This window comes from Phyllostomus hastatus, unplaced genomic scaffold (assembly GCF_019186645.2).
Source record: "Phyllostomus hastatus isolate PE091 unplaced genomic scaffold, TTU_PhHast_1.1 phas_contig_254, whole genome shotgun sequence".
Taxonomy (NCBI): Eukaryota; Metazoa; Chordata; class Mammalia; order Chiroptera; family Phyllostomidae; genus Phyllostomus; species Phyllostomus hastatus.
In genome coordinates, this window is record NW_025333810.1 from 787,447 (window position 1) to 806,671 (window position 19,225).

Consider the following 19,225-nt stretch of genomic DNA (forward strand, 5'->3'; position numbering starts at 1 on the left):
ATATATTTCACAGTTCATGGTTGAAGGGCAACACATTCTAACAAAATTGCTGTTACTAGGTGGCAAAAGCCTACTCCCATCAGGCATATTTAAAATAAATTATTCTTATTCTTTACTATGGTTTAATTAGTGCCTAAAAGAAAACTCATTCATTTTTTAAAAAATTTACCAAAGTATGTGAATTCATTAACACCAGCAGGGCTCATAACAACTAGTATATGAACTGTAAGGCACTCACTGTTAAAATATGGGAAAACTAGTACATGGTCACTGTCAAGAGTTCCTTGGACATAATGGTCACCTTTAGGGCACCTTTACTGCCTCTATTTGAGAACTGAACTTTCTTGGTCCTTTTTCCTTAGCTATGCAGCAGCCTGTCCGCCCCACCCCAACTTGCCAATTTAAAAAATTTTTCTTTTAAACTCTGTAACTCCCAATCAAACCATACTGCTTAGTCTTATTCCCAAAGTTTGGTTTATTCACTCTGCCCTTCCCTGTTCCATTTCTTCAGTTGTGTGCTTGTCTGACCCTATGCCACACCCTTCCTTCAGGAACTCCTCCCTCATCCCCATACCCAGGGACCTTCTCTCCCTCCCACTCACTTCCATGCCACCTTTGCCTGCTTCTATAACACATCTCAGTTTCTATTTTGAATTAAAAGTATTGGAGGAAGTGCCCTATTCCTAAGGCTTAATCATACTCATTGTCCTAGTGACCTTAAAGCAATAATCTTGAACATATTAACTTCTATTCAATACATACAGGGTGGGGCAAAAATAGGTTTCCAGCTGTACATGAAACACTTTATTCTTGTATTATTATTTATTAATTGTATTATTTTCTTTACAAACAACTGTGAACCTACTTTTGCCCCACCCCATGTTTTGTCCATGACTTGAAATACAGCCAAATCACTATCATCATATTTCCCTATTTGTCCTTTAAAGCAACATATATTTGATACATAATGTTCTACATATAGGGACAGTATATTGTTTGCCTGACATGTTGCAGACCTAGGGCATTCTTTAAAATTGGAGCCGAGTCCAAATTCTCTTAAAGAGATATGCCATTGACACTAACACTGTTGACCCATTACCTCTTGTCATTGTCTTCTTCAGCCCATCCCTCACCCTAAATTTGCAGTATTTACACGAAAGTGGTCAGTTGACTCACTGGATTGACCAATGATCTTGCTTCTCTCAGGGCGACACACAAAATAATGATCACAGTCACTAAATGCTTCGAGTTTGTGGGTTGCCCTCTGAGAGCGTCTGTGCACGCCGTCAGAATGCATGCTCACAAAATGCCAGCTGGATCACCCCCACAAAGCTGCATTATTATTATTTTTTTTTCAGTGCACTGTAGTCTGTTAAATTGTAGCCTTACCATGCTACTTTTATGCCTTGGACTGTACATTCAATTAGCTTAAATATATAAATTCAGTAATTTTGGGGGAAGCTAGATATGAACTGTGGCATTATTGAGGGTTTTAAAGAAAATGTAGAAATTCGAAGTAAATAAGTTAAGAGAAGATGCCTCTGTTTTTAGAGATTCTGTTAGAAAAACCTGGAGGAATAATGAAGAATGGGGCTTGTATTTGAGAAACAGACAATTTCTTGACTCCTGCTACGAATGTGCTGTTCCAATCCCAACAATCTATAAGACTGCTATTAAAGAAGCCTGCTCCCCCTAGCCCCGCCAAAGTGAAAATGGTAAGATAAAACATTAAAGGATTACCTTTTCATTTCTTGGTTTGAGGTTGCACAGAGGTGAAAAGTTCTATTTCCAGACTGAGGCACACAGCTGAACACAAATGGTTTTCCCAAACTGCTATCAGTGTTGACCTCTGCACCTGCTAATGTTATTGTCCCTAGAGGTGGGCATTTGCCTTCGTCCTGTAATTGATAAGGAAGAGGTTCAGTTGGTGGACACTGCAGCTTAGCAGATAAGGGAGAAAATGAGAAAGGAACAGACTAAAATTATTTTTGAATTGATTGCTTGATCTGAAATAAAAATAAAACCACAATGAATTTTTGTAGATTATGTTTTCCATGACATAGTCCACAAAACTCCAAATTTCCAGCTATGATATTTTCCCAGATTCCTTTTGAATAGCCTCTATTATTATGCATCATATTTATGCCAACTTAAGAAACTACCATTAATTTTTAATGCCTATTTTTCCTCTCAGAAAAAAGAACATCAAAAGAATGGGTATTATAAAGCATGTGTGGTAGGTAGTTACAGGAGATCTCCAGTGAGTGTCTAATTAACAGGTCTTTCCCTCTCACTGCTGTCAAAACTGCTCCTAAATACTTTATACACAGTAATTGGTTCATTTTTCACAGATGCTCAGGAAGTAGTTGCTTTTATCATCTGTTTTACAGATGAGGAAACTGCAGCATACGGAGAGTAAAGAACATTTTTTAAAAAATGACAATAGTTTAAAATACCACAATATGTATACAAGACTCAATCATTTTACAGATATTTTGTTATTTGTATTTGTTTTACAGTTATATCTCAAAACACCCCATCCATTATTTGTGTCTTTCCTAAAAACAGTTATATTGAGGTATAATTTACATATACAACATCACTTGTGTACATGTACCATTCAGTGATGTTTAATACATTTATAGAGTCATGAAACCATTGCTACAGTGTAGTTTTAGAGCTTTTTCATCGATGTGTAAATTTTCTTTGAGCCAGTGCACATCAGTTGCTACACTTGCCTCTCCAACTGCAGGCAGTCCCAGACCTGCCCCTTCTGCACATTTCATGTAAGGAGAATCACGTATTGTATGATCTTTTGTGACTGGCTCCTTCCACTTAGTGTAGTGTTTTATGTTTGTTTATTTGTTTCTTTTAATTTGAAACCAGAACCCAGGGGGTCTGCTCCAGAGTTAGGTTGCTTTTCTTTTCTTTTTCTTAAAAAGAAGATCATTTACTTATTTGATTTTAGAGAGAGGGGAAGGAAGGGAGAAAGAGAGGGAGAGAAACATCAATGTGTGGTTGCCTCTCACGTGCCCCCTACTGGGGACCTGACCCACAACCCAGGAATGTGCCCTTAGGCTGGGAATTGAACTGGCGACCCTTTGGTTCGTAGGCCGGCACTCAATCCACTGAGCCACATGAGTCAGGGCTTAGTGTGATATTTTCAAGTCTTGTTCATTGTTGGGAACCGCCCTGACTGGTATCAGAAGCTGAAACCCCGGCCTAGGCTAAGGCTAAGGGAACACTTTTGGAACCGTAAGCCAGCAAGGAGACAAAAGCTTATCTCCCTGGGAGGAATGCTGCTTCTGCTGCTTTATTCATGACTGAACCCCCCAAAGCTTGGTTGGTTAGCCAAAGATGGGTAAGATTCCCCATGGGGGGAACGACCTAAGATAGGCACGATCACTTTGGAAGGCCCCCCAAAAGAAGGACTTGGGGGGCTGCAGCAAAAGGGGGTGATGGACCCTCACTCCTCGGCTTTGACATAGCCTGAGTTCTCAGCGTCTGGGAGAAAACCTCCTTGTCTCTCGGTTGCCTTAGTTCCCTTGCTCCACCTAAGCCTGAAACAATGACAGGGTGGTGCAGCTCTGTGCTGAGAAGTGCGGATTCCCCGGGGTGATCAGGCCTAAGAAAGAACATGTAAATTACTGTGAAACCTTCTTTGTTTAGAATGCTCTCAGTTGAATGAGAAGGGTCTTAGGAGGAAGTTAGTTTGTTCCTCAGTCTTACAGCTCTTTGACCCCGACTCAATAGACCGGCAGAGTTCTTTGTTTTCTATGGTTCCTTACTTCCCCCTAATGAGTACTGTACTTTACCTGAATTATTATGCAAAATGAGCCCAATAAAAGCAGGTATGGACGGTAAATCGGCGCACTCCCCACTAGGGGGGGTGGCCATTTCATCCCTACTTCCCCACAGAAACTAGTCTGTCTCTGTGCATGTGTGTTTTTTCTCGCATGTTTATCGTCGAGCCATCCACAGCGTTCCGTGGTCACTGCTGGCCGGTGACCCATGCGCAACAGTTCATGTTGTAGCACTCCTTAGTACTTCATTTCTTTTCATTGCTGAGCTATACAGGATGGGGTAAAGTAGGTTCATATGGAAAATAGTACAATAATGAATAAATAATAATACAAGAATAAACTCTGTGTTTCTTGTAGCAACGACTGTAAACTTACTTTTACCCTACCTTGTATTCTATTATATGGATGCATCTCATTTAGTGTATCCCTTCACAAGCTGATGAAGACTTTTCTTTCCAGTTTTGGCCTATTTTGAACAATGCTGCTAAGAACATTTGTGTACAGGTCTTTGTGTAGACATATGCTTTCATTCTCTTTGGTAGATTACTAAGAATGTAATTGCTGGGCCATATGGTAAGTTTATCTTTAACTTTATAAGACTGCCAAACTGTTTTCCACAGCAACTGTATCATTTTACATTCCCAACAGCAGTGTGTGAATGTCCTAAATCCTCCACACCCTCACCAATACTCTGCATTGCTTGTCCTTTTGATAGAGCCATTCTACTGGGCATGTAGTGGTATCTTCTGGTGGTTTTAATTTGCACATTTCTTTTTTTTAAGATTTTATTTATTTATTTTTAGAGAGGGAAGGGAGGGAGAACGAGAGAGAGAAACATCAATGTGCGGTCGCTGGGGGCCATGGCCTGCAACCCAGGCATGTACCCTGACTGGGAATCAAACCTGCAACACTTTGGTTCGCAGTCCACGCTCAATCCACTGAGCTACACTAGCCAGGGCTAATTTGCACATTTCTAATGACTGATGATGTGGAACCCCATTTAGCACAGAGGCTCTTAACCAATTTTAGAAAACAACTTCCTTTGGGATGCTGATGAAAACTATGGACCCCTCCCAAAATACATAAATGTGTATGTGTGCATTTACACGTATACAAGGGGGATACCCTCAGAAAACCAGAATTTATTTATAAAAATTGTATATTTATTCTTACATGTTTAAACTTCAGTCACCCTCAAAGTAATCTCCATTTGATGCAATACACCTATCGAGATTTTTTTCCACTGCTCAAAACAGTTTTGAATTTGTCAATTTTTATGCTTTTTAGTGCTTGTGCCATTTTTTGTTTCACCTTTTCCATATCTGCAAAACATTTCCCTTTGAGGACTTTTTTCATCCAGAGAAACAAAACAACGTCTCTCAGGGCAAGACTGGGTGAATAGAAAGGTCGGGGGATGGGGGTCATGCCGTTTTTGGTCAGCGACTGCTGAACACCCTGCTCAGTATGGGCAGGTGCACTCATAAAACACTCATCATGAAATGGGGAGTGTTATGAAAGAGTCTTCCAAAAAAATTTACTGAAGCCAAATGCAGCCTCTCACAACAATGCCAGCTGGTACACTGATACAGATGGGTTCCTAGAATGCTCACCTAGTACAGGGGGAAGCCTGTACTACAAGGGGCCCACCTTCCAGAAGATAATTCTGGGGACTTTCTGGGTCTCCACTCCTATTTGTGTATGTGCGCATGTAAGTACATATGTATGTGTGCATGTATACACATGCAAACATTTCTTACAACTCATGGATGAATGGATACAAAGATATTCTTCATCTAAAGATAATATTTCATAGTTATAGAGAACTTTATAAAATATTTTCACGGACTCTATCTTTTTTATTCTTTACAACTATCCTATGAAGTAGGAAGCTAATGTTATCCCTATTTTCTAGAGAAAGAAACTGAGTTTCAACCAGTTGCCTCAAGGTTACATGGACAGAGATTGAAGGTAAGCACTGGTCTTCTGGTTCTGCCTTCTGCACGGCTTCTCTCTCATGTTGCCTTCTTAGGCCCCTACAGTGGAGATTGCTGGCTCTTAGAGGCAGCACTTGAAGGCTGTAGTATTCAACATTTTAGAAGACAGTATTTCCTGAAGCCGTCAGCTTTCCTTGAATAGAGACAAAGAGCTGAAATTTTGATCTGTTTTAGGAAATATTAGAAGTTAGCACCTCACATAGTAATTGTGTATGGCCAATATTATGACATTAGAAACCAGCAGAATATATTTTCATTTGTTTTAATAAGGACAAGTAACTTGCATAACTATAAATCATGGCTAATTATGTGTATCATTTCCCCAATGGCATCTTAAACTGTAAATAAAAAGGAGAGGAAACATAAAGCCTGGAGAATATATTTTCTTCTGCTTGTTTGCTAACAGCAAATATTCCCTGTGTCTGCTTTCCTTCGAGCCCATTATGTAGATTTGATGATACAATACTGGTCTCTGAGAGTAGCCCTAGTAGGTCACTCTGGAGCTACCATGTTCTCCCATGTCCTTTGTTGTTGGAACATGCAGAAGAGAACACTCACATGGCACATGATACACACCAGGGAGAGTACCTGAAGTCCCATTTGAGGCTCTTTCCCCTCTGCTCGAGTTGTAGCTGTGTGAGAAGAATAAAACTAGGACAAAAATGAGGGTTGTTGTCTCTTACATGGTCTCCATCACGGCCCAGATTCCATTATCACCGATCTCACCTGCTGCCCCATTGCCCGTGATTACGAGCCTGTGGCGGCCTGGAACCAGGTGTGATAAAAGCCACGGACTCAGAGCCCGTATGGGAAGTGTGGGTGCTCTTGCTGCTGTGCGTATTCATGTTACTTTTTACCGTGGTTTCACCAGCCCAAGCACCCTGAGGCTCCGATCTTGTGGAGACACAGGGATTGGAAAATGTTCTCTGTTCAGTCTAATCCTACTGCTACCGGAACTGTGGCTCCATATTCCCCATTCAAACGTTTTTGAGAGACAAAGAACAAGAATCTGTTTTCTATCTTACAGCCATAGCCTTTGGGTTTTCAACTTGTCCCTTAAGTGAAAGTCAGCCCTTCAGTTTGGCAATAATTCTTTAATGGGTTCTCTTTGATTTCTTCCCTCCGGTTCTGCCAAAAGTCTCACTTTTGTGGGTACTGGAAACAGTGATGATTTGTTTAAGACTCTGGTTTCCCCACAATTTGATATTCTCCTTTCCAAGACATGAAAAGGCTCTCACTCCATTTTTGAAAGAATTCCTGAGCTACATCAGAGATCCAGCTGCTCCAGTGTGCAGGGTTGATTAGAATAGCAGGGGTGCCAAAGGGATTTACAAGGAATTGCTCAGCGAGGTCCAGAAGCTATCGACGGAGAGTAAAGGAACTCAGGCTGTTGATGCCAGATGGCCTGGGATAAAGTTGACATTGTCTATCATGAAATAAGATTTCTGCAGCAGGAATCCCAGAGGTCACACTGCTCAGCAAAGGAAAATAGTAAACAATAGTAATGACAAAAAACCCAGCCCAGAGTGAACCCACTTCTAAATTAAATTATTCCTTATAAACAAAAATACAGACAAGGACTTCTGTGTCTGTCTGCACCTTGGGCCCTGTGGTGAAATAAAATTACGTACAGATGTTTTTGAGTTTTTTGCTTTGGTCAAAATTTTGGTTTGAACACGCTAGGAATTTTTTTTTATTGTTGTAAGGCCTCTTTGTCTCAGAAAAGAGAAAAAGGCTGGGACACTGTACCAACATATTTCATTTTATCTGAAGGCGCTGTCCCGAACATCCACGAACTAAGGGTGAGGGAAAAAGGCATCTTTAGCTGTGAAAAATAGCTAAATCTCAGTGGGGAAACGAGAGCCAAGATAAATTTAGAAGGAAAGAAAGCATGTCCTGAAGCAACACACCACATGAAGGGATGCATGAAATATACATCTAGAGTGCTATACTTAAAGCTACCGGGATGAAGCGAAACTGAAGGATGAGTGTCTCTTGGAGCCTTATTAATGATGCTGGGGGCCCTTTATCTCCAGGCAGCAGTTTGCAGGCACCCTTCCCCACTGGTGATGGACAACCATCACTTTTCGATAGCTATGAGATGATGGCCTCTGTTCATGTCTTAGCCGACAGGATTAGGAGAGCAGCGATGCCTGCAAAGCCCAGAGGAAGGGAAAGATATGAGTGTTTTCTCACTGTAGTGACTTTGCTATCTTTGTTCTGTGATTAAATAGAAGTCCAGGTACTGTGAGCCCCTCACTATATGACTCCCAATTATTACACACATACATTTGGATATGTGGGCATGTGTTTGTTTATTTGGTATGTACTTTCCCCCCTCTGGCTAGGCAAGAAGAGATGGATGAGGAACAGAGAGTGAAGCGAGCATGGAAGTCAGACCCTTGTTTGGGGGTGGCATGGGTTCCCCATTGAGCTTTGTGCATTTAACCTCTCTCTTTTTGCTTTCAGCAAGAAGCTGAGATGGTGACAATTTTAGTGCCCCCAAAGTTGCTGAACCTCTCCAGTCAGAATGTACTACTGCTCTTTCTCTGCCTTGATAATGCTGCCTGGCTGCCGTTGTGACATCAGGAGACATTAACTGGCTGCACACTCAGATTCTGTGCTTTTCTTTTTCATCTGCCTGCAGTGGTGAAGCATTTGGTAGAAGTGATAAATCCATGCTGGCAGGACCACGTTGTTTCCTGGCACCAGGGAGACTGTGGGCTCCAGGAGACACAGGCAGCTCTGGAGGCTGAAGGAGTTCATTGTGCAGACAGGCTTCCCTTGGGAAAGTCAGCCGAGTGGAGTGATGCTAATGATGTTGGGGTCGGGGCTGCCCAGGCTCTGCAGCTTTGAAGGGACACTTTCAGCCTCAATCACACGTCTCACTTGCCACCACTTTCCTCGGCTCCTAAGCTATCCTTAGAGTACAACAGCTACCACCCAATACTTTCCTCACAATAGAAAGACTGTGAAGTAGTAAATCTGAGTCATACTCATGACCTTGTTCAAAATTGCCAAAGAGTTACCAGGATAACTATAAAATCAAGACATTTTATGTTTAAGTACTGCTATTGAATGTCTGTCCTCCAAGGCTTCCCTCTGAACTAGTGCGTTGTTGGTTCACACAGATGAACTGGGTTTGAATCCTCACTGCACCACTAATCGGATCACTTATGTGACCTTGGGCCAGTACTTAACCTCTCTGTGCCTTAGTTTCCTTACCTGTAAAATAGGGTTGTTTTATAAGGATTGAGTTAATATATATTTTATAAAGTGTTCAGAACAGTGCCGGGGCCTTTATAAGTTAGGTATACATGTTAACTTTCATTATTATGCAGAAATTTGATGAAAGTGAAGAGTAAGAGCCCAGAAGCTTTAATATGAGTGACAGGGTAACTTTATTTAAACTAAGTTCCTTTATCTGTCTTTTTTTTCCCCACTCCAAGAATTACAGCTGCATGAACAAGAGGAAGGACGTAATCTCTGGAAATCTCAGGGTCCTCATTTGTAAAATGAGAGTACCAGCACCTTCCTTTGTGAGGATGAAATCATCTGTATAATGTGTTTGGCACATAGCTATCCAATGAAGGTCCTTTCTTTCCCACATCTGGGTCCACTTTCAGTTTAAGTGCAAATGAAGCATCCCTACTATATCTTCAGGACTCAGGGCAGCTATGAGAAAAGCTCTAGGCCACTCCACCCTCCACCCAGTAACACCCTGCCTGGGGCGGAGGCAGAAGACAAGACAGAAGGGAAGGAGGCTGGGGGACATTGCTGTCCTATCTTGGAAGGAAGCTGTGATGGTCTGAGTGGTTGGCTCTCTGCCTGGATCCTTGTCATTCAGGTGACAGAGCTCACTTATTGAGGGCTCTCTGCCCCTTACCCAGAGATGGAGAAGCGTCAGTACTTGCCTCTGGCTACAGCTACACTTAGGTGGAAGGTCCCCTGTAGCCCCCAGGGAGATGCTGCCTGCTGGCCAGATCCAGGCACTTGCTACTCTCTCTGCCTCTCTCTGTGCTCTCTTCCTGACAGGCTGCCTTTTGGACCTTTGCCAAGCCCTGCCCCTCCTGGATTCACATTCTAGGTTTGAAAGAATTTCTCTCCCCTTACCACCCTTTCCACTCCCTTCCTTCTACTAGTGCTCACTGAGTGTGTCTGTATCTTCTGCCAGATGTTGTACTGGACACTAAGGCCCTGCACAGCTTTAACCTTGGGCTAATTTCCTGGTCTCATTCCTGACAATTCCACAGCCCGTTCTCTGGCCATGTTCTTAGACCATGGGAATTTTCCAAAGTCAGCATGCTTATTCTTACTCATGGTCCTTCGACAGGCCCATTCTCACCCTCATTATGAATGGGATGACCCAGTTCTTCTGAGGGGGGTGTTTTGTTCTCAGTGGATTCAGATGTTTATCTACATAGAGGATGGCCTACGCAGCACAGCCAAGGCATCTCGTCCTCTAACATTTTTGCAGGTGCCCCGCTTCTTTGCTTTAAAAAAAATTGGAACGAGTTATGGACTAAAGTTTTTGCCCCCCACCCCAAACTCACATGTTAAAATCCTAACCTTCAATGTGACGACAGTATTAGAAGGTCAGGCCCTTGAGAGGTGACTAGGTTGTGAGGGTCAAGCCCTCATGAATGGGATCAATGTCCCCTTCTACAATGTGAGGACACATCAGAAAGACAGATGTCTTTGGATCAGATACCAAATCTGCCAGAGCCTTGATGTTGGACTCCCCAGTCTTTAGAACTGTGAGGAAGAAATGTTTGCTATTTCAGTCACCAAGCCTATGGTATTTTTATTAAGCAACCTGAACAGACTATGGCAGGGTGATTGACCTGAAGGAAGAATTTTGTTTTTCCTTTGAAATATCACACTCCACCCTTCTATTTCATCCCTCCTGACATCACTTTGATCCAAGGCCTTGGCATCTCATATCTTCATCACTCCAGCAGCCTCCTGGCTGAGCTTCTTGAGACCAGTAAAATCTTGACAACATAATCGGAACCATCTGATATCGCCCACACAAGGGCTGCTTCCACTGCACTGCCCACAGCGCCATTGCCAACTTATTGCCTCTCAGCTCCTAATTTATACTTCATTGCCTGATTTGTGAAAATAGATCTGGGACTTTTAATTTTTTTTCCTTTTCCAGCTGGCATGAAGTTAAGCTTTGCCAGTACAGAGTGCTGGGGAGACACGGCAGGGAGAAGGGTTCTTCTTCCTAGTTCCAGTGGACAGTTCCAAAAGCACCAAGAGTGTGCTGCATTTTTCTCTACTCCTCGGCCCTCCAGGTTTCCTCCAGTGCTAAGTGCTAGTGGATATGGCTTTCCCAAGGTTTCTCGGTTCTCAGTTTCAGGAGCAGTGGCCTTGTAAGGAGTCCCAGACAGTGATGTACACTATCTTGGAGTTCTGTTCTGCATACCCTTTCCTCAACCCTGTGGGACTGCACATATAGGAAATTACCCGCCTTGCATATGAGGTGCCCAGAAGTACATTAGGTTCTTACAGAGGGAGGCATCTCCAGGTCCCAGTTTTAACAGCATACACAGTGGCACCCAGCACCCTCTATGCACCCAACTTCTTCTGTGTGCCCAGCCTTGGTTCACCTATATTGTGGACATTCGGTTTTTTTGTGGCTGTCCCAAAGCAGACACTATGCTCTCTAGACCTCCCACCTACAGCTGTACCCTGTCACCCCCAGTACTCCTGATTCCCTGCACACCTGTCCAGCAGTTGTGGACCATCTGAGTTCCAGCAAGTTGTTTCTGCTAGCCTGGAGACTGTGGACCAGCTCTGGCCCAGACAACCCAGCAAAATCCCCCATCATTCAGTGGCTGCGGCCAACCTCCCTAAAGAGATCTGAACCTCTACTTTTGAATTAGTGCTTCTTTGGTTGCTTCTCTCTTTGCTTTGTATCTTTTAGAAGGTATCTTCTTTTTTTCCATCTTTATAATTACTTTCCTATAATTACTTCTGGTTAATAGTCCTTTATATTAAATTTCCTCTGTTCAAATGACTGTGTGTGATGGTTAGTTTTATATATCAATTTGACTAAGCTATGGTGCCTAGATATTTGGTCAAACACCATTCTAGATGTTGCTGTGAAGGTATTTTTCAGATGTGATTAACCTTGAAATCAATTGCACTTGAATAAAGGAGATTACTCTCCATAATGTGGGTGGGCCTCCTTCAATCGGTTGAAGGTCTTAGGAGAAATGGACAGAGGTCTCGCAGAGGAAGACGGAATTCTGCCTCCAGACTGCCTTTAGACTCCAGCTTCAACAGCGACTTTCCTGGGTCTCCAGACTGCTGGACTGTTCCATAGAATTCAGACTTGCCAGCCTTTGGAATTGTGTGAACCAGGTTCTTAAAATCAATGTCCTCCTCCAACATACATGTATCCTACTGGCCCTGTTTTCTCTGGAGAACCCTTACTAATATACCACGTGGTTTCAAACTCCTGAGTGGGCCCAGATTGCTAGACTTGTGAACACATCAAAAATATTCAATCAAGGCTCTCCTGCTGATTCCTCATCCCTTCTATAACCTGGCCCCACCATATCTACCCAATTATATTAACAGTCCTCGGTGTCCCAGGAATTCCTCACTCACTTTTTCTCTTCCTGTGCTCAAGTTTCAAGTCATCATTTGTGTCCTTCCATCTCTTCTCCTTCCATTTATATTCTAGCCATCCTCCAAGGTCCAGTTCAAATTCCTCTTTCTCCATGAAGTATTTTTTTTGCTTCTTACAGCCATCACTATTCTCTCTCTTCCTATGAGGCATGCCTGTGCCATATGATTGAGTGCCAAACGAGATAGTGCCTCATGTGTTTTTTTTTTTTTTTTTTGCTAATAGCTGTTGAGATTGAGTTTTTATTATGCACTGTGCTGTGTACTTCTAATCATCTCAAGCGGGAGATACTCCATCAAACACTCTGTGTATGGACTATGGGCTCCCCCAAGAGTTACCATATAATCAAAAATTGTCTTCTTTTTCTGAGGAACCAAATGGCATAGCAGACTGGGACTATGGCCTATCATCCTTAAGTAAGATATCATAAAATCAGGACATACCCTTTTCAGAAGATAAATGACAGGGACATAGATGAGGGAGAGGATATATAATATGTGCCATATTCCTGTGAGAAATCTCTCTGAGCATCTGAAAATTATAACTGCCTGCTGGTTTACTATTTCTAGTAAATAATAAAGAGAAGCCTTTCCACTGAACCTGCCTCCAGGGAGATGACCCATCCTCTGATCTACAGTGAAACCTCAGGGAGGGAATGAAAAGGCTCAGGAAACATTCCCCTCTTTTAGTAGTTGCTGTGTCATGTCCATAGAGTTTACTGGAAGTTTTTAGCAAAACCCCTTCTGTCTAACCTCAAAAGAATGGGATGACTCAGACCTTTGTAAAAAAGGAAAAGAATTTCATCAGCACAATGCTGCATACAGTGTAGGTGATTTCTGGATGCCATGTAGCCTTGTCTTGAGTGAAGCTGAAAATGGCAGCAGTTTTGTCCTGACTCTTCATGTCCACAAAGGTTTGTCTTAATATTCTTTGTTGATTTGGGCAAGGTTATAAAAGGATCTCACGGTGAGGGTTACATTATCTGCATTCTCCACACGGGGAAGTGGGGTCATGTGAGGTTAAGTAATTTGGCCAAGGAAATGCAGCTAGTGGGCGGTAAAGCCAGGATGTGCACCAAAGCTTGCCTGACCGTGACACGAGGCTATCTCTGTGGAGTAAGATTTATTTCATAAAGGCTAGATATACTAATGCCATGCTTATATTCACCTTGGGGGTCAGGGCTGTTTTCATCCCTAACTTTTAGTTCAGGATTTGGCTTAGAAAACCTCATGAAATTGCCCAGGCCCATCCAGGTAGCGAGTTAGCAGGGTCAAGGCCTGGATGCCAGTCTGTGAGATCTAGAGATGGTGCTCTTGTGTATTTGTAGATAGACTATTTCGTGTGGGTATTACTGACCAAGGTAGATTCAAGCTCCATCTGAGCAGACATTGTGTTTTTTTCCCCCCAGATAGTGGCTAAGATAGTGCTGGATCCAAAGCACTCAAGTCATGAACAATGATCACTGTGGACAACTGCAAAGGAGCCCAGAGTCCTGAATTCCAGCACCAGCTTCTTTTGGAATAAGTCACTAGTGGGTTGTTGTTTTTTTTAATTTCTTCACAGCTATGACCTGACCTCTCTAGAGACAAGTCTCCTTAGGTCCATGTTCAGAAAAATTTCTCTTTCCCTGGAATTGTGTGAAGGCTACTTGTCTGGTGACTTGGGCCTTTTTTCTGATCCTCAAGGCCATACCAAGATATAAGACTGGTTCTAGAGGACATGCTATTCAGGGCAGATGACAGTGATAATGATGGCCACGCCTGATTTTAGATTGCATAAAGGTGGTGCTGGGTACACTGAACTCTGGCGCTCTGGCCGTGCTCTGCTCCTTAGGGGGCACCTTACTCACTAGCTGTCACAGAGGGTGGAAAAATGCTTGTGAGCTACTTACCTAGATTCAGATAGTGACCAAGCAGAATGCTTCTACCACTGTTTGCCTTTAATTCAGAGATCTCATTGATCTCTGAGTCCTTCCCCCATGCTGAGGACAAAGAAAAATAACATAATGGAAGAAGGATTCTAATCACTGATTAGACAAAAGCTTTGGGATGGTGTGTAGGTTTAATTTGTTACTGTGTTCCACTTTTGCACAGAAACAGAAGAATTGGATGGGTATTAATTTTACCTTCAGTAGAAAAATACTTCAAATCTCAGTGCTAAATGGTATTTTCCTATGAAATGTTTTAACTCTATGGACTCTACTTTTATTCTACTCATACAGATGTAAAAAATGCCCCAGCTTTACAGCCTAGAGATATTCTCTTTCAGGATTGGAAACTGTGATTTATTGGAAATATTATTGAATATAACAGCAAGAATGACTGCCTTTAATTTTTTGCCTATTTAGTTCTAAGGATTGTGTTAGGTGCTTTATATGTGTTAGTTTATTTAATTTACAGAATATCCCTTTAGGATCTGTGTAGGTCCTTTTATGACAATTTGAATTATGCAAATTCGGAGTAGTATTGTGCAAACATCAGGCACAAAATCATAAAAACTCTTAAATTAAATTAAAAAATCAAACAAGTATTTCAAAACATATGGGCCAAGAGAACTCTGTTTCTATTGCCACAAGGCAGTATTTCTTTAGCCAGTAACCAGAAGCACCTGCCATTTTCTGCGAAGATTAGTCTTGGATTCCATCAGTTCTTGAGAAAATATTCTTTGTATAAAATGCAACTGTCGTTTATTGTAATCCCAGAAGGCACAGGGCAGTGTGGGGCATTCTTTGCACCTGGTGAGCAATCAGGAAATGATCATTTAGTCGCAGGGGTGTTCAACCTGCGGCCCAAGTCCACATGGGGCCCAGGATGGCTATGCATGCAGCCCAGCACAGAATCATAAATTAACTTAAAACGTTACGAGATGTTTTTGTGATTATGTCTCATAATATATTTAATGTGTGGCTCAAGCCAAATCTTCTTCCAGTGTGGCCTAGAGATGCCGAAATGTTGGAGACCCCTGACAGTGGATCTGAATAGGCTACAGGGGAGTGTGGTCACAAACAAGAGGACTAGTCCTTCACCTTTGCAAACGTGAGCCTGACCCCCATCCTTTCAGCCCTTGCTAGCTCATGGACAAGTTTGCATTTCCAGCTAAGGCTGCAAAAGAACTTGAGAGGTCCATCCAAGTACCACTAAGTAGCTTTAATTCCATCCTCTCAATCTGGCTCTTCAGCTCCTTCCTTGTTTTTCCTCTGTCTTTCTCTCCTTACTGCCTTCAGCAAAATAGCACATGTGTAAGGGTTTTTCATGTATAAACTTTTATTTTTGAATAATTATAGATTCACAGGAAGTTGAAAGAGTAATACAGACAGGTCCTATGTACCCTGCACTCAGTTCCTCCAGAGGTAACAACTCATAGAAGCAGAGCAGCACGTGTGTTTTTGATGAGCAGTAGCTCGCTCGATTTAACTTCTAAGGGAAAAACGCATGTTGAGGAGCAGACAACTTCTCATCAGGCCTCACACCAGGGCAGGCTTCATGTGTGCCACCAGGCCACTGCACAAAGCTCCATCCAGAAGGATGCAATCAGCATCTTGAAAGTTTTAATGATTTTGCCTTAGAATTATGTTTTGTATGAGAATTAGGTGGAACAATGGAGCATGTGCCAGGGGCTGGAAGCCTGGTCTCATGTGTGGGTCTACTTCTCTGTTTCTGTAGGACACAGTGTGTGTCTCTGGCTCCCTGGCTCCCACCCAGTGACCACTGTTCCCTTTCCCTGCTGCAGGGGGCTGGGTGTGGGTACCAGAGTGTTTGGTGGGGAGGAAGGCATTTGGTGCCTGGGATGGTCTGCACTTGCCCCACGAGTATCCTGAGGGACATATTTGGTATGAAATCACAGATACAGAATGCCGTGACAAGCCATGAGAGAGATGGCAGAAGAAAGAAAAAAAGCTTTTAAACTGCATTTTGAACAGAGGACCATTTTCATTTGGTGCTGAGCCTCACAAATTATATTGCCAGCACTACTTAAAACTATTTTATAGCCCAATCTCTTACAAGAAACCTAGGCATGAACATGAATATTTATCAGGAAATAGGAAACTTTGACAGAAACACGGAGAAATATCTGTTTGTGAAAGGCAAAACTAGTTCCCACTAAGGCCAGAGAAATCTTCCTAAAGCACATTCTTACCAAGCCAGAGACTGTTCTCCAGCACTCAGTGCTCACTGCTCACAGAATATATTCCACAGCCACAGCAGGGCCCTGGGGTCTCAGTAACATCCCCTCATCCTGTCTCCCGAATTTCAGGCTCCACCAGACCTTAATTCAGACCCAAGCTTGCTGCCAACTAAGTACACTACATGCTCTCCCAGTTCTGTGCCTTTGCTTACACTATTGTATTTGTAAAATGCCAATTTAATCACTCTTTGAAGCTGAACTATCACGTGTCTCCTAAAGCTCCCAGCCTGTGCCCACCTCATGGCCTTGACATGTTTCCTCTATTCATATCGTTCTTTCTCTAGGTCTCTACAGCTAGAACCATCTCATCATTCAGAAGGAAGCTCCCCTTCCAGAGAGCTCTACCTGAATACCTGCACTAAGTTAAACTCCATCCCATCTTATCCAATTCCTCTTCTATTAATTGTGTTGATCATTTTATAAATTGACTTTCCATATTTAATTATTTTTTACTGGTTTAATGATCATCTCTCCCCATGAGAGTAGGACCCTTTTTTTCCTTATTTATTTATACATATACATGCCTTAAACTATGCCTTGTGTTATATGTGTTGAGTAAAGAAAGGGCCCTTTCTCTCTTCAAACACTGAAGTATGCTGTATGTCATATATTGGTTACATGTTTTCTTTCTTCTACGCTACTGGCTCCTGGAAGGTGGGGAAAGATTCATTCTTATCCTTCACAATGCCTCAGAGAGACCTTGGCTCCTATAAGTCTTCATTGAATGCAGTTATAAAAATAAATGGTGCAGAGGCAGAGCATTTCCCTTCTCTTTCAGAACAACTGGACACAGCATTAAGGCAGAGAGATCAAAACTAATTGCCGGAACGAGAAGCACATGCCATTTTAGGCATCCACTGCGTCTGTATCAAGGACAGGCTTGGAAAAGGGTGTAATCAACTAAGAGCACACAGTATCCAGTGTGACCTCTGTGCTCATCACAAGGCCATTCTCTTCAGGCAGTTGGTTGCCTTTGTGGCCTGTGGGATGAAAAGTTTCTCAAAATAGAGACCAGGGATGAGGTCTAGTTCTGATGGGAGGGATCAGAGCTGGCGGGCACCTTCTTTATGAGCATCGGGCACCTGTGTTATTCTTTTAGCAAAGCACTTTGATTTTCATTAGCAATAAAAATGGAGATACCCACAAATCATTCTGGGAATCTAGGGGATGTGAACAAGGTAAAGTGGATTATTAATCTAAAGGGTGACAGGTATGGGGCAGAAATGGGACCATTAAGTCAAAATAGTGTACGTAAAAAACAAAAATAAAGAAGAAGAGTGGCTTCTTCTGGTTGTTCTTGGACAAGAACATGAGGCCTGCTGGCCAGCTCAGCTGGGTTGAGATGAGGTTCTGTAAGCTCCAGGATAAGAGACTGGAGCTGCAAAAGATCTCCAGGCACCAGAGAACAGAGTCATTATTCACGAGGCTGGGGGTGGGGAGATTTGGAGGCTAGGCAGGGACAGAGGGTGTGCAGTGTTCTATCCTGAAACTTGTTCACACAACTTCTTCCTCCCTTACTCCACAGAGGAGTTTCTCACTGGAAATGCTGAGCCTCAAAGATCAGCACAGCTATTCCTGCTGCTAATGGAGAATTTGGATGGCTCCCCTGCCCTCCTAACTGTGCAAAGACCTAGGATAGGGCACCTCTGTGCTGTGATGACAAGTGGTTTCATTCCTGGGGACAGTTAGAAATTCAGAGAGTATGTCTTGGAGGGAAGACAGTGCATGGTATGCATAGAACAGCATAAAACTATGTAGACTATGGGAAAACAAGAATCACGCTGAAGCTCCTGAGACCTGTCTGCTGGGGTCACATACCTCCTCAGGAAGCTGAGATTAACTCTGGGCATTGACAGAAATGGGTGTGATGATGTGGGATTCTGGAGCTGGTCAGGGGAGGTGATGTTAAGGAGATCCCGCAGGCCAGGTCCTGGACAGCTTGGTGGAGTGAAGGTTTACATTAGTCTTCTTGCTGGACTGAAAATGCCTACTGTGTAACAGGGCAGCATTGCTGGTCTCCGATAAGATAGCCTCCTCCCCTGGGTCTTCAGTGCTCAAGCTAGCATTTTAAGCCAGGTCTGGACTATGGTGAGAGAGAGGACTGTGGGCAGAGGCCACAGCTGGACAGCTTGCCTATAGGAAGGACTCATTGTATTCAGTTAGATGGGGTCCTGACCTGCAGGATGCATGGAGGGCTGGAGAAGGGCACTCAGAGAGGTCTGATAAATGGTGCTGGGGTGAAAAAGCTATTACTTTCCTTCTCTTTTGCACTGTGGAGAAAACCATTCTTCTTACTTCTTGTAAGGAGGAAACTCTGCAGAGCCTGGAATTAGACCACAGCACATTTGTTCCCTTGAAGGCATCTGCTTTTGTGCTGGCTGCTATCTTTGACCTTGCTTTTCCATTCTTCATGACAGTGCAGGACTAAAGAGCTTGCCTTTAGACTTGTTTAGTCTGGGCTCTGAGTTGTTTTTTTCCATTGGCTGGATGTTTCCAGTTGGTGAGTAAATTATTTATTTGTCAAATCAGTTACCTGGTAAAACAGTGCTTGCTTTCTAAGACTAATGACACTAGCATGCCAAATAGTACCCAGAGGTTCCAGC

The 19,225-nt window shown here is 42.8% G+C and overlaps 1 protein-coding gene across 5 annotated transcripts in view; it reads right to left on the reverse strand.

The window, feature by feature from the left end:
* Nucleotides 1-19,225, reverse strand: part of LOC123818108 — a 108,734-nt gene that overhangs the window by 12,271 nt on the left and 77,238 nt on the right. For all 5 annotated transcript variants that reach the window (XM_045838033.1, XM_045838035.1, XM_045838034.1 and 2 more), the window contains one exon: nucleotides 1,741-1,898. In XM_045838033.1, coding sequence (XP_045693989.1) covers nucleotides 1,741-1,898 — 158 coding nt within the window. The remainder of the gene's footprint in view (nucleotides 1-1,740; nucleotides 1,899-19,225) is intronic.